At 25.5% G+C, this 15,169-nt stretch overlaps 2 protein-coding genes across 6 annotated transcripts in view; both read right to left on the reverse strand.

Moving 5' to 3' along the window:
• The window catches only part of LOC106685285 (uncharacterized), a 25,655-nt gene extending 18,954 nt beyond the window's left edge, over positions 1 to 6,701 (reverse strand). Inside the window, exons 1-6 of one of the 4 annotated variants that reach the window (XM_067046058.1) lie at positions 6,521 to 6,699; positions 6,244 to 6,464; positions 3,187 to 3,319; positions 2,986 to 3,119; positions 854 to 1,040; positions 154 to 774 (exon numbers count right to left, since the gene is read on the reverse strand). In XM_067046058.1, the coding sequence (XP_066902159.1) occupies positions 695 to 774; positions 854 to 1,040; positions 2,986 to 3,119; positions 3,187 to 3,319; positions 6,244 to 6,464; positions 6,521 to 6,566 (801 nt within the window). In that variant the 5' untranslated portion in view covers positions 6,567 to 6,699 and the 3' untranslated portion in view covers positions 154 to 694. Of the gene's footprint in view, positions 1 to 153; positions 775 to 853; positions 1,041 to 2,985; positions 3,120 to 3,186; positions 3,320 to 6,243; positions 6,465 to 6,520 lie in introns of those variants that run through there. The other 3 variants (XM_014427864.3, XM_067046144.1, XM_067046114.1) reach the window with 3 other exon arrangements.
• Positions 6,702 to 13,505: 6,804 nt separating this feature from the next.
• The window catches only part of Etl1 (SWI/SNF-related, matrix-associated actin-dependent regulator of chromatin, subfamily a, containing DEAD/H box 1), a 32,428-nt gene continuing 30,764 nt past the window's right edge, over positions 13,506 to 15,169 (reverse strand). For both annotated transcript variants that reach the window (XM_014427873.3, XM_014427872.3), the window contains 3 exons: positions 14,463 to 14,645; positions 14,069 to 14,166; positions 13,506 to 13,995 (listed from right to left, as the gene is read on the reverse strand). In XM_014427873.3, the coding sequence (XP_014283359.1) occupies positions 13,922 to 13,995; positions 14,069 to 14,166; positions 14,463 to 14,645 (355 nt within the window). In that variant the 3' untranslated portion in view covers positions 13,506 to 13,921. The remainder of the gene's footprint in view (positions 13,996 to 14,068; positions 14,167 to 14,462; positions 14,646 to 15,169) is intronic.

Genomic DNA, 15,169 nt, shown 5'->3' on the forward strand with positions numbered 1-15,169 from the left:
AAATAATTTAATTTTGTTTCATTTTCATTTTAATAATTTCAATTATTTATTTATTTTTATTTTTATATCAATCATTAAAATAATATAAGGTCACTTTAATTTATTTCATCTGTTAACTAGTGACTTAAGCTTGACTCAAAATGCTTTTCTTACATATATATGTTAATGACAACTATTCTTGTTTTGTTTTTTCTAATTTTATTACCTACATTTTTAATTTTTTATTGTAACCATATAAGTATGATACCAATATTAAGGGTAATTTTTTTAGATACCTAAGTCCAATTATTTAGTTGAATATAGTGAAAATATCATTCTTCCTCCTTAAACGTCCTTTATCTTTTTACTTAAATCAACGTTTCAAGGCCAGCACCCCATCTTCTAGCATTGCTGTCTTCTTTTAACTAATTAACATTACATAACATCTATACCTACTTAGTCCAATATTTATATCTGAAGATTAACCAATGTTAAAAAATTTGAGTTAAAACTTGAGTGAAAGAGATTTATTTATTTTTTAAGAAGAGGAAAGATTTTTTTTTTTTAATATATCATTTTTAAAAACTAATTTAATAAAATTAAAATCCCTTCAAGATTTATAAATTTAATGTGGTAACTTTTAATTTTGAAGTTAAAATAATGTATCACAGTTCTCTGGTAAAAATAGGTTACATACAAATTGGAATCATAAGTTCTAAATTATAAAATTTTTCACTATGATTCCAATAAATAACCAATAATCAATACTAACATTAATGGAGGATGAAGAATGATCTGAAACAACAGGCAGCAAGAACAAGAAATTATTATTAATTTAAAAGTTAAATATTCATAACAAAAAATGTATTCATACCTCTTGGAAACTGAGCAATTATCGGCACACTGGCTGACGATAAGTGATAGAACCCTCCTACATATCCATCACATCTCAACCAAATTGGGGATATGTGCTCACAGTCTAATTCTAAAAATGGCAGCAGTACAGAACTGTTGAGAATGGCTTTTCCATTATTGATGTCCTTAATCATTGACCGGTCTATCTAAAATTTATAAATATGTAGATATACATTAAATATTTGAAAATTCAACCTTTTGGTTCATCAAAGAATGTTTGATTTTCCAGAAGAAATAAATTATTCATTTTAATGAGAAATTTTTCATCCTATTATGATACATACATATTCCTAGTCTATTATAGAATACTACAACTACAGTAGTAGAAGGCCAAAATACTTCTAGACTACTTTGGTGTAAAAATGCAAGGTGTCTGGATATTAAATTAATTTTTATACAACTTCACACTATATGTACTCATGTGCAATTCAAAAATTACTTCTCAGCTATACATATAATGTTCATTTTTTTTTTTTTTTTTTTTTTTTTGGGGGGGGGTGTAATAACTGAATTTGCATAATACTTTATTTAAGAAATACAATCTAATTAATTTATAAATTTAAGACAAATGGTTTATATTTAAATCCATTAAAAAATTGTATCTATAACAAATAGAAGGAATGGGAAAAAAGTCAGAAAAATGAAGACAGTTTGATGGAAAATGGCCAAGCATGGACTGAAACAATTAGTTTTGCCAAATTAAAAAGTTATTTGTTGCACAAAATGACATTTGTCCTTTGGTCACAGTCCATTTAAAGAACCAGACATCATGTATAGTCATTTATAAAACTTGAAGAAGGTTTACTGTAAAGGAGTAATAAACAAAACGGAATTACGTAAATTTATTAGTTTAACAAACTTGTAGATACATTTATATCATGCCAACAAAATATAATTTCCTCTTAAATGTTACTATGTTGTAGCAGCTTGTAAATAATTTCAAAAGTTGCAGTCCAAATTTTGAACTAAACGTATCATTTCCTGATTTAAAAGATTGTTTTTTCATCAATAAAGGGTGAAGCTTTTTTTTAGATCTTTAAACACAACAACTTTAACATAAAAAAATGAAGCTAAAATGACTTCAGAGAATACTGATAAAAAATTCAGAGTTTTTTTTTCAAAATGGTGTTATTTATTATTATTATAATATAGTATTATATTTTAAAAATAAGAAAAAACTTTAGAGACAGATCTAAGAATATTTAATAAATAAAAAATAAACTAAGCCATTAACCATAATAGCCAGTTATTTAGTTTGAATTTGAAAAGTTAGCAAGTCTTTCTTATCAGTTTATTAAACATAATTTCTTAAGTTTCAAATACAATTTACGAAAAAATTACAATAACAAATAAAATAATAAAATAAAAAAAGTTTTATTTAATCATAAATTTGATTAAAACTTTTTATAAAATATAATTTTAATAGTAGCAAGAGTTCAAAAATATTAATCCAGCAACCTATCCACTAAGCCAGTGGTTCTCAAACTTTTTTTATATGTAATCTTTTATTTAAATTTTTTTTTAAATAAATAAACCATTAAAGTTAATACAGTAAAACACATATAAAAAAAGTAACTGAGTTTTACAAATTTTTTATTTACTTTAACTATTTGAAAATCTTGCAGCACCCTTATGGCCTTATTGCAGCATCCTACTGGGCTGCAACACTCACTTTGAGAATTACTGACTATGCTAGATGATTTAAATATTTAATTTATGTGTGATCACAAATTTTCAGTCTTTTCCTTTTGTTTCTTTTCTGTTTTCTTACTTAACAGAAGTCATTAAATTTTGGATATGTTTAGTTCGTAATATTAATCTGTTTGAAAACCATTCAGCCTCTTTAAAATCATTATTATGACAAAGTCAAAGATTAAAGAGTATTATTTTTCATATAGTTGTATACATGTGTAAATAAAAGTTTTCGAATGTTTATAATTATGTAATTTGACTTGTGCTCTAAATCACATTGAATTAATAATAAAAAAACAACAAATTTTAACTTTAACGGCATTTGATATAATATGTAGATTAATAAATACCTTAGTATGCTAAAATGGGTAATTAAAACGTTATGTATTTGAATAATACCTTAACATTATCGATATAGAAATTGATCAATGGCGGTGGATCTGTTTCTTCAGCTAAGCAAGTTATTTGTAACTCTTCTAATGGGAATAATTTATTACTTGAAACATTCAAATATGGCTTCCTAATACGAATATCTGCAAAATAGAATTCCAGTTAGAGCAATTATAATAAATATTGATATTTGGTCAAATTATTTCATACCTTTAATCGTTAAATTGGCAGAATCAGTTGCTGTCTTAAATGTTAAATCAACTGATACTTCACAACTTATTTTCCCGCTGATATATCTTGGTACATTTATTAATGTAACTTGATTAGCATTTGAATGTGTCATCTAAAACAAAAACAAAATTATTTCTTAAAATGTTAAGGCAAAAAAACTTCCACTTAAAATATAATCACTATCCTATGTTTGCTGTACTACATTTTGGGTTTAATTAATTTAACATTATCAACAATTTTATTCAAATTAAATCATTATAAAATTTAATGATTAGCCCAAGAATCAATTCTATTGACATTATAAGAATTACAGCAATCTAAATTTTCTTTTGATACTCTTCTACTCTTTGTTGTTTATTATGTTTATGGGTCAGTTATGAAATAAAATTATACCCTCATGGGCCAGCATTGAACCTCTGTTAACTAGTGACTTAAGCTTGACTCAAAATGCTTTTCTTACATAAGGTACCTTCAACCTCTATTATTATTCTTAATAATTCTAATTAGTATATCATATAATTCTCAAGAAAATATCAATTTTATTTCTACAACAATATTTTTGAAAATATTTGTATTAATAACCAATGAGGAAATTATTAAAAAATATTTTATTCAGTATTTTTTCTGCACTAAAAGCTTATTTGAAATATTATCACAAACTCAATTTACAAAATGAAAGAATAATTTACTAGTTACTTGAACCCAGTTTGAACATAGCTAAATTTACAATTGAGGTGATAAAATATTTTTACTTCTTAAAAGAAGCAGATGCTATGTGGTCAAGAGTTGACTTGTTCCAGTTTTAATATCCATTTATTTCTTTTTAATACTGCTCTCTTCAAGTTTCAGACAACAAACAGAAATTTAGAGTCAAGAATCAAGCCAACCTCAACTCAAACTTGTCTTTTAAACTGTGTATGGAGTATCATATAACTCCAGCCAAATTATATATCACAGGTTTTTAAAGGTAACATCCTCACTTCGTGTAAAATAAATTAAAGCCTTCTTAATAAAGAGGTAGGCATCACCTCCCTTATATATAAAGGAACACACATTCGTAATATTTTTTAAAATACTAAGATTTAATTTGATTTTTGAAAGAACCGGCCCATTTCTAGCTTTCCATCACTTCAAACTTTTTAAATAAATTACTTCATCCTCTTTTTTATTGCACTAATCTAAGATACTGATGAAAAATAATATGACCATATTTAATCTTCCTAAATTTTTAGGTTCTGCACCTACACAAGAAGCAGATGTAAATTCCCCAATTATTTCTATTTTATTCTAATTTCCTTTAATCTTTTGATCCATTGTATTTAGTTATAACTGTGTATAACATAATTAATACCATATGAAAATACCATGAATAAATATATGTAAAAAAATGTTTTTTATTTAATTAAAATTATGATAAAGTGAGAAAAATGGAAAAATACTTTTTCACTTTGTTCATAGTTTTAACTTTAAATAAACTTTCATTTTTTAATATATATTTACTTACTTTATTATTTATTATTTACTTTGTTTTCTTTCATAATTTTAATATGACTATATTTTTATACTACTTTTATCTTATTATACACTAAAAGTTTTCTTCCAACATTATTTATATATCTATGTTATATATTATCTTCTTATTTTCTTGTTACTTGGTTTTCCTTTTATTCATAGTGGTTGTTATATTGTTTTAGCTCTTATGAAGGTCTGAAATTCAGAAAGTTTGGCACCAATAAAATATGTTCTACTTATTTGTATTCTTCACAGTCCGAACCCCCTACCATTCTTCCCTCGTATTATATTCACGGTAAGAAACTAAAGTATAATTATAATACATCTTATTTTTTAGGACATGTTACATACCCTATTGTGTTTCATATATTTATATTAATTAGTATCTATTATGATTTTAGTAAAAAGACAAAAATCTGAAAATACTTAATTTCTTGGATTCAGCCTTTTTACAGAGCATAACTGGATTAAAGAATAAAGTTAATTTTCAATTGTATAAATGAAAAAAAAATTAGGCTCTGTTAGAACCCACCTCAGTAGTTCTGTCTGTTCCACCTCACCAGTTAAAGGTTAATTAAATATCTTTACTAAGTTTCTCTAGAATCCTATCTTTTTCTTTATTTTTATTGTATTAAAGTTCCATTTGGTAAATCTAAAATAAACTTTTAAAAGGCATTTTAGTATGTTGTATTTATTTGAAAATGTATCAAATTTTCCAAAAAACGTAGAGGTGGCCCTAAACTTTTGATGAGGCATACATTTATATGTGATATAAACATAAGTGATAAAAATACTTTTTTTTATTTAAATCTAATTTCATTTACTTGTCATTTTCATATTGTATAAATGTAAAAATTATATACAAACATATAAATCATTTTTTTCTTTTATTACAATTAACATTGTACTCTTCCATTTGATGGAAATACATTAATGCTTTTTCAAATCACTCATATAAAACTAAGATCACAACAAAGTTGAACCGTTCCAATTACTTAATACTTATTTAATAATTGTTCTTTTTTTTTATAATATTTATTTATTGCTATTTACAACAGTATATTATAATACATTATTATTGTTCTTATCTTCTAATTTAATACTAAAAAAAAAATACTGCACATGAGTATAGGCTGGCCTATTTAGGCAAATGTTTTGAGTTGTAAAATTTAAAAAAAACATTAAATTCTTTGTTTATTAAATTCTTCTAGTCTGAAATATCACTATGGCACTAATGAAGTAAATTCCAAATCATTTCATTAATTACTTATTACATCACACTCAATAACAATTGCAAAAAAGAAGAAAATTAAAGAAATAGGTAAATCACATAAAAAGATACTTGATATGAATTATCTTATAAATTTACTGCAATAAGCAGGTTTACACAAGCCTTATGAATCTTAGAGTAAATGAAGAGAATTAATATTTTTTCTTATCACTATTCCTTTTCCTTATATTTTTAATATTCTGATTTATTTTACAAAACATCGAAGCATTTTTTGACAAGCAATATCTACTTACATCTATATTGATTCCTCCTAGGGGGAAAGCAGCTAATGGTGGTCGTGCCTGTGGAACATATCGGAAGAACTCGTATTGCCCTCTATACCATTTGACAGAATACAATGGCTTTCCTTCAGTATCATAATGACAAGTCAAAGTAGGTGATGAACCTTCCCGCACAAACTTCGGGACATTCAACCGAACTTTGACGCAGCTGGATCCTTGAAACAATATATCACCTTTCTAAACTGATTGCCTAATTCTTAACTACACAGAACCTATGAAAACAAAATACCTGTGAAACAAAAGGCTGTTATTAAGTAGAGTAGAAGAAGGTTCATTAAGGATCAGGCTGAAGAGTGAGGGAACAAGTTCTCTTATAGATCATCCTTTGTTGTTCCATTCCGTGGGAACTGGCCAGGCCAGGAACCATCTGGTGAAGCGTATCTAAAGTTAGACTGTTTCTGATTGTAGTCACCTGTTCACTGCTGGCAAACAATCAGGACTGTAAATGAAACCCGTCAGGGAGGAGTTGTGGTCCAGCTACTCAGGTCATTGTCTTGATTTATGAGAGCCACCCGATGATTTAAAATAGCATGGGTTATTTCGCTTGCAACAGGTGCAATTTATTAACTGAGGATCATTTATATCAGCATATCTGATGATAGTTTCCCTTAAATGCATCAGTAAAATAATTATACATTTCATAATAATAATCAAACAAAATATATGTGTGTGTATACATACATTCTACCATAGTAAACCTATCTTATGATTTTTTTTTTTTAATTTTTGATATCTTTATTTTTTTTATATCATTTGTTTATTTATTTTTAATGTTAACAAAAAAGTTAATTTTTTAAAAATGTATATTCAAATAATTTAATTTTGTTTCATTTTCATTTTAATAATTTCAATTATTTATTTATTTTTATTTTTATATCAATCATTAAAATAATATAAGGTCACTTTAATTTATTTCATTCAATTTTTTCCATAATAATATTAATATATGAAATACTCGATTAAAAGAAATAGGTAATGTATGTTACAATCAAGGTCAATTTTAACGTTTATTATGACTTTATTATATAATAAATATTATTAAAACAATGTTAATAATATACATTAAATTTTATAATAGTGAGTGATGAATAAGTATATGAACTTCACAATGTAAATAATATTTTAATTTTATTATAGATAACAAATATTTATATTTTAAATTTTGGAGATAAAATAAAGAATACCACAGCATTATACATATCAATTTTTTTTTAATTGAGTATAATTACAATTAGTAAGTAATAAATTTGATAGATTTAATAATTTTCTTATAATAAGTGCGTATTGTTGTAAAACTAAGCTCATTTGTGTGTATTTGAGGTACAGTTCTATAGATTTATAATACATTTTTATTATGATTACTAAAATAAATCTAATGAAATTGAAACTATAATCTTATTCCAAACAAAAAAATTCCACTATTTTAAAATTTTTGAACCATGTCCAATGTTGGAATGCCAAAATGATAAAAGTTTTTAGGATTGATAATCAAGCTATATAACTATTTAAGAATTGGCAAGTTTCCAAAAGTAGTTGTGACTGAATAATACCTCATTCTTGCCAGGTATAATCGGTCCATCTTTTTTAGGTGCCCTAATTTAGTTTTCTGTTTAAATATTGCCAAGCGAGATAATTAATTTATAATTAAATTTGATATATAAAAAAATCAGTTGAAGTAAAGTAAAATTTAACAGAAAAATTTGGGAATAATGTAATATTTATACATTGAATTAATATCAATTTTAATAAAATTTAACATATAATACAATAAAACATTATTAGGTCTCAACTTTTAATAGGAATATGCTGTGATACTAATTAAATTTATTAAACATAAGATTATTCAAATTGATAGTATGAATGAACAGGGTTAACTTAAATAATTAAAACAAAAAAATAAATGTTTATGATTTTTAATTTCTAATGTATAACCATTTTTGTTATTCAAGAATCAAGAATTTCATTAAATGGTCATAGAATTGAATTAAGCTGTAAATAAAATTTACATCATCCAGGTTAATAAAAAAAGTTAATGAAAATATTGAATTTTATAAAGTAATTTATAAAGAAAAGAGATAAAATATAATAATCATGAATATAGTAAAATCAAATATTTTACATAATACAGAAAATCTATACTGTACTTATATTCAAATTATATTCTAAATTAACACCGGTTGTAAATAATAGTTGCTGTATTCACAATAAACTAAGTAAATATGTTAATACAGATTATTGTGAAAAAAACATGTCTGGTTGAGAAACTTCCCAATTTTTATTTACACAAAGTTCTAGTAATATAAGAAAATTTGAACTCTAATAATCATATTGGACAATGTTAAGTGTGTTTATTTATATCAATAAACAAACTTAATTTTAAATATAATTAGCTTAAGGGTCTACACAATATATAAAAATAAAAATAGACCTGTGTGTCTGTATATTTCACTTTGCAACCACAGTTGTCCAATACAGATAACAGTTTGAGTTTGGAAGCAGCTGTGAGTCTTTCATCTTCCATTATGGTAATGGTATTGGTGTAATATGGGGGTAGATCGTGGTTGGCCTATGGAATTTTTATATTTAGACTAATTAAGCAATTTTATACCCATGGAAGCAGGTTCAAAACCCAACATGATTAGGATAACTTCATGAATCATTTATTAAAGGAGATGGAAGAAAAGTTATAGCCAAATATATTTCATATTGATGTTATTTACAAAAAAAAAAATGTTAACTTCATTAATTAGGATATTTTGTATTTTAGGTTTTTCATAACATAAAAAATATTGTTACTATCATTGAATTTAATTATGTTTGTGCAACTGCTGTTTACTGTAATCTGTTTCCCATCTTATTTACTGAAATTGAGAGGAATACATAAATATTATGATATATAGTTAGTTTTTTTAGTCCTTTAATTTTTTATATAAGTTGGGTGCTAATCAATTAATCAGATATGCTTGGACATACCTCAATATGTGTATGAAGCAGACATATATAACCCAAATTTAATGCAAAATTATTTTATTCGGGCATTGCTTATTTATTTCTAACATAAACAAATAATGCATTATTAGTTTTTGAATCTTTATGGAGTATAAAAACAATTGCATGACTAATTTTATTAGGTTTGAAATATATTCTGTAATTCAAATTACTAAAAGAAAGATACAAAATCAAGGCTATTATCAGGTAACTTGTTTTATCATTCATTATGCATCTACCATCAGTCACTAAAATTGACAAAAAAGTTCACTACATACAGGGCATATTAGTTTTATTAATATAATATCAATTTAAGAATTAGCATGAATGAGTTTCTCACAAGTTATTGTGATTTCATGTATATGAGGTAAATTATTTAATTTTATCTCATAAAACATCTTAGTAAACCTTATTAGTGAAATAAAAAATCAACAATAGTAAATAATATTTTACAAACAGATTCCATAATGGGTGAAAATGTATCAAACCAAGATGTATACATACATTTATTAAAAAGTGTAGTATTGTCATGACAAATGACTTCATTATTGACATAGCAGATTCAAAAATTCTATAATTTATTTTTATCATAGATTTACAAAAAATAAAATAATATCATTCTTTATTAAAAATCTCAAATGTCAATGTATGAACTAAATTGACAAAAATTGATTATAATAGATAGATATTCATTTAACAAATATTACCAACAATAATCAATAAAAATATAGATGATTTTAAAAAAAATATATAGAAATTATTTATTGATTAGAAAAGTTAAAAATGAATCATATTGACCTTACCTTTAGTATTAATAGATTTTCAATAATTTTATTTATTAATGTATTTAATTAAATCATTAATAGTTAAATTTAAAAAATAAAGTAATTATTGCACTTAAAAATTAACAGTTTATTAGTAAAATGAAAGAAAATAATATTTTTTTTTAGTTATTTGTTTTTTTCCAATAAAAAAATAAGTTTATCCTTCTATAGTTAAAAAATAAAATTCCAGATTTTACATAACTGAAAACTAGGTAAATTTTTTTAAAAGATTGGTCTAAAATATTGATACATAATATAAATTTAACTACATATATCATTCATTGCACAATTTAATAACAGTTAAATTAATAAAAAATTATTATATTTAAATATTGATTAATTTTAGTATAAATCAGCACAAAAATGTTTTGATGAATCAAGGCAATGAATTCCAACTGAATGGAGGTAAAGTAAGGCCAAATACTGTATAAATAATTACAATAGTCTATTACTAAAAGATAATGGAGGAATGAATGGAGTGATTTATCACATGGCTGGTGTTCTGCCAGAGACAAAAGCTTTCACAACAATGGCTGAAGTCCAAATTGTTCCGTTTTTCAATGGACATTTCATTAATGAATTGCTAGAAAGTGATCACAAAATTTTAAAAATCGATATTACTGGTTAAATTAACGAACCCATATAATTCAATAGGCTACCAATTTTGTTTTTTTAAAATGACATAAATATTTAAAATTATATATAAATAAATGTTCAAATTATATTTAATTTTTCTTAACTATCAAAAGACAATATTTTGAAAAATAATGATTTTTACTCTAGATTTTGTGCTTATAATAATAAATAATATTAGAATTCATTATATGCCTATACTAGTTAATCTAATTTCAAGTATGGTAGGCTCTCTTATCTGGTGTTCCGGTAAAGGAAGAAATTTTACTGGTCGATGTTACCAACCTGAATTTTTATTTCCAATAAGGAACCTATAAAATTTGGTTTAATGAATTTTCTTTTTTAACAATGTATAAGTTCTCTAAAAGAGTGATGATTCATTCTGAAAAGTAAATTCCATAGTTTTCAGTCAATCATTTTTTAATTTAGTATTATCACCTTTTTTGTTATTTTATTAAAAATAAACCCACATTATTTTTATAATTTATCTCATTAAAGTTTCATTGGACTCAGTTCAGTAGTTTTGGAATAAATGAAACTTTTTATACAATTTTCTTAACCAAACCTCAAAATTTTTAAAACCAAAAATATCTTTTACGACAAAAACATTATTCATACATAAAAAGTATCATATTTTATAGAGCTTTGTTTAATGCTCCATATGCTCTTGATAAATAAATTAAAATTAAGAACTGAGGAAAAGTTAAAGAATTATTGTCAAAAAACATGACTAACATAAAAAAATATCCTTGAGGTGATTACTGCTTTACACCTGTTCCACGCCAACAGGACATGGAATGACCTTGAGTGTGAAATCCTGTATAAATTTCTTGGACTCATCCAGTTCAGCTAGAATTCCATCAATAATGAACTCCATGCCACCCGGAGAAAATCTGATCATGTCAGCCAACTATGAGTGTGAAAACTGATAGAGTCCAACAATGGACTGTAGTTTATAGGCTGTCCTATACTAATTATTGGGATTTTAAATTATTGTAAATTTATTTTTGAGCATGCTCTCTATGGTAAGATATTCCCCCACTCCCTGTATTAAGTCTGTCGTGACATATCCTATGTTAAGTGCAGTTTCAATTTTTTAGTAAAGTCTCTCAATACAAGGCTAGTTATTTACATAAACAGTTCTCCCAAAACTAATAATAATAAAAATTGTTAGTCAGTAAATACAGTCAAAATTTATAGATAGGACTGAATAAAATACTTCACCAAGGTTTTGATATGAATAACCTACAATTTTGTTTATTTTTTCAAACTATTTATCATGTTAAAAATATAAATATTAATTAGAAGGAACTAAACATGTTTTGTGGATTTGTAATTTATAATATGCTTAGAATTTTTATTACCTTTTAATACTCAGGCTGTAAAGGTTAAATTATTTAGTTCTTGCAATTATAGAGCACTAGTGCTAGTTCCTTGTTCTTGCACTATTTATACCCTGTTAATTCTCAATAGCTATATTAATCTATTCATTGAAATATTTGTACTGTAAATATTATAAAATATGTGTTTATTATTATACATGGAGATGAATCACTACAAGTCGGTAAAAAACGGAATGATGGATGGGTGTGAAAATTAGTGGGATCATTGAAATTGTTAATACTTCAAGCACGCCATTTAATCCAATTCATTGCTCCGTTTGGAGTGATTGTTAGTGACCACTTCTAAAATTGTATCGATTTACCAAAATCATTTTTAAAGAAATTCTTTAAATATTAACCTCAATAGAAATTTAGCACTTGAATTTTACACTTTATTTCCATTTTGTATTCTTCAGCTGCATCAATTGCACCCAATTAGATTTCAATTAAATTATGTATACTTCTTTAGTGAAGTAGTTTCGATAAATACCAGAGCTGGGAAGTGAGTAAAGAAAGCACTTGGCTTAGGCAGCAGAATTTAGGGTGCAGATAATTTTGAATAAAATTTCATTTGTGTTAGGTAAAAATATTTGGTTCTACTTTTCAAATGTTTTGAGCTTAAACCAGTCTATAAAATGAGTTAATATTATGAAGTGATATTTATTTTGAAATAATGTTATAAAAATGAAGATTTTTATTGGAGGGAAGATGAAAGAAAGGGCTGCAAAATTAAGTATGCTCCACAAGCATGAAAAAATTGTCTCCATCCATACCTTGAACCCACAATTTTATATCCCTTTTTTTTCCTCTTCTGCGTTAATACCATAGTTAATGCTATTCAAATATTATCAAACTATGATCTAAATATATCAAGTATTTCTTAATACTAAAATGTCTCTGTGGAGCAGTGAATAAGTAGTTTCATTAACGTAAGCCATGATGATAACTGATTAAATACTTGATCAAAGAAAGAACTTCTTAAATCAAGTATAAACCCATAATTAATTAAACAGCTGAAAATCATACACTTCTTCTTCACCAAATACTTTCAGGTTGTTACCTGATTCAGTCAAGACATGTTTGTAATTATTTATTATTTCTAAAACAACACTTGAAGCTTTAGGAGTTAAAAACAGGTCTGGATATTATAGTTAAACCTGCTTACTAAGGACAGAGATGAGCAAAAATTAGCTATAGTTGAAACTAAGAGCTAAAATTGTCATGGATTTAACCCATTATTCATGAATGAACCATTGATAAATATTATGCCCTGACAATTTTAGCAATTAGTTTCATCTGTAGGTAATTTTAGCACAATTATGACTAAGGACTATGAGGTAAACTGAGGTTTATACATTGATAGAAAAAATCCATTAGAGAACAAAAATTAAAATCCATAGGTGTACACATTTATTAGAAACTTTTTAATTTTTTTTTTAAAACATCATGACAGAGATTCAAAGTTTTATTTACAATGAATCGGTTAAGTACAGAGCTGTACAAATGACGAGGTGGATCATTTTTTCTTTATTGTTTAACATATAAAAGTAAATTATTAACATGAAAATAATTGGATTTGCTTTTCAGCAAATTTTTAAAAATAAATAGTAAAAAAAAGAAAAAAATAACACTTTTCTCTCCTTCAGGTCAAAATCCAACACTAACCACTAATATCACATGGAAGGCACTTTCAGAACCAATTTAACTAAATGATAAATGCACCTTTTAATAACACAAACATTAATGGAATGAGAGTAGATTTCTTTAATACAGTACATAAAATGGAAAAGTGCTTGTATTTGTTTATGTCTGTATACCAAGTGCTTCCTTCAACAGGTCTTCTACATTCTTTTTGACTTCCGTTTCCTCCTCAGTAGCTGAAATGTAGTAACATAAGTAAGTTAAATTTAAAATTAAATTAAATTATAACAAAATAAAGTAATCAGTTACCAATTAATTCCTGTTCCAAATTCAATTTTTCTTGAGCTTTCTTGTAGATATACTCTTCTACTGTACCTTCACTAATAAGTCGCATAATATGAACAGGCCTAAAAAATAAATGATTAGTACTTATTATGTACTTTTTAAAGAAAATAAGTTATGACAAGTCCCTTTCATTCTCCCACTTTTATTTCCAAAAATATAAAAAATTACTTTTTAAATTATCAACATTATTTTTTGTCTTGACAAGAAGTTAAGTAATAATCAAAATTGGAAAAAATTCATCTCAATTTATCAAAGATGATGAATCATGGGAATACTATAATTTCCTGAATTAAATGAGAAAAAATAATATACTAATTGTTTTTTAAATATTTTACTCTATGCAAGACAATGGACTTACTTTTGCTGTCCTAAACGATGACATCGATCTTCTGCCTGTTTATCATTGTAAGGATTAAAATCTATATCATGAATAATGACAGTGTCGGCTGTTGTGAGGTTGATACCAATTCCTCCAGCCTTTGTGGTCAACAAAAATATAAATATGTTCGAATCTTCATTGTAGTTATCAATCAATTCTTGCCTGAAAAAAAAGTAAAAATAATACATTGTAAATATAAAAAGAAAATCAATGGGATAGAATGGAGGAAAGTTTATTAGTTAAAATAAATTTTAAAGGATTTTTTCATTACTAACGTTGAATGAATTTCTAACATTGTAACAATACTTTAAAATGGCAACAACGCAAAATTTCAATTCATGTTCAGTTTCAACAATAAATACAATATTGATTTAATTTTTTTTTTTTTTTTTTTAGCTTTTCCCCTTCCAGATCTCCAGGTTTTACCTCCCATCTCACTGGTATTGAAAACCACTAGAGGGTGAGCATAGACGGTATATATAGCCTCAGATACTCATGGCTTAAGTGGAGAATCTACCAGGTCATTCAAAAAGTCCTGTCGTTTTTTTGGGGGAAATTATAAATAAATAAATATTTTCAAATAATCACCTTTATTCATCAAAATATCCACCGTTACAGTCGGTAACCTTCTCCCAACGAGATGGTAAAGCCCAAATTCCTTCCTTAAAAAACTGTTGATTTTTACT

Source organism: Halyomorpha halys, unplaced genomic scaffold, assembly GCF_000696795.3.
Source record: "Halyomorpha halys isolate HHAL.00 unplaced genomic scaffold, Hhal_1.1 Scaffold677.1, whole genome shotgun sequence".
Classification (NCBI taxonomy): Eukaryota; Metazoa; Arthropoda; class Insecta; order Hemiptera; family Pentatomidae; genus Halyomorpha; species Halyomorpha halys.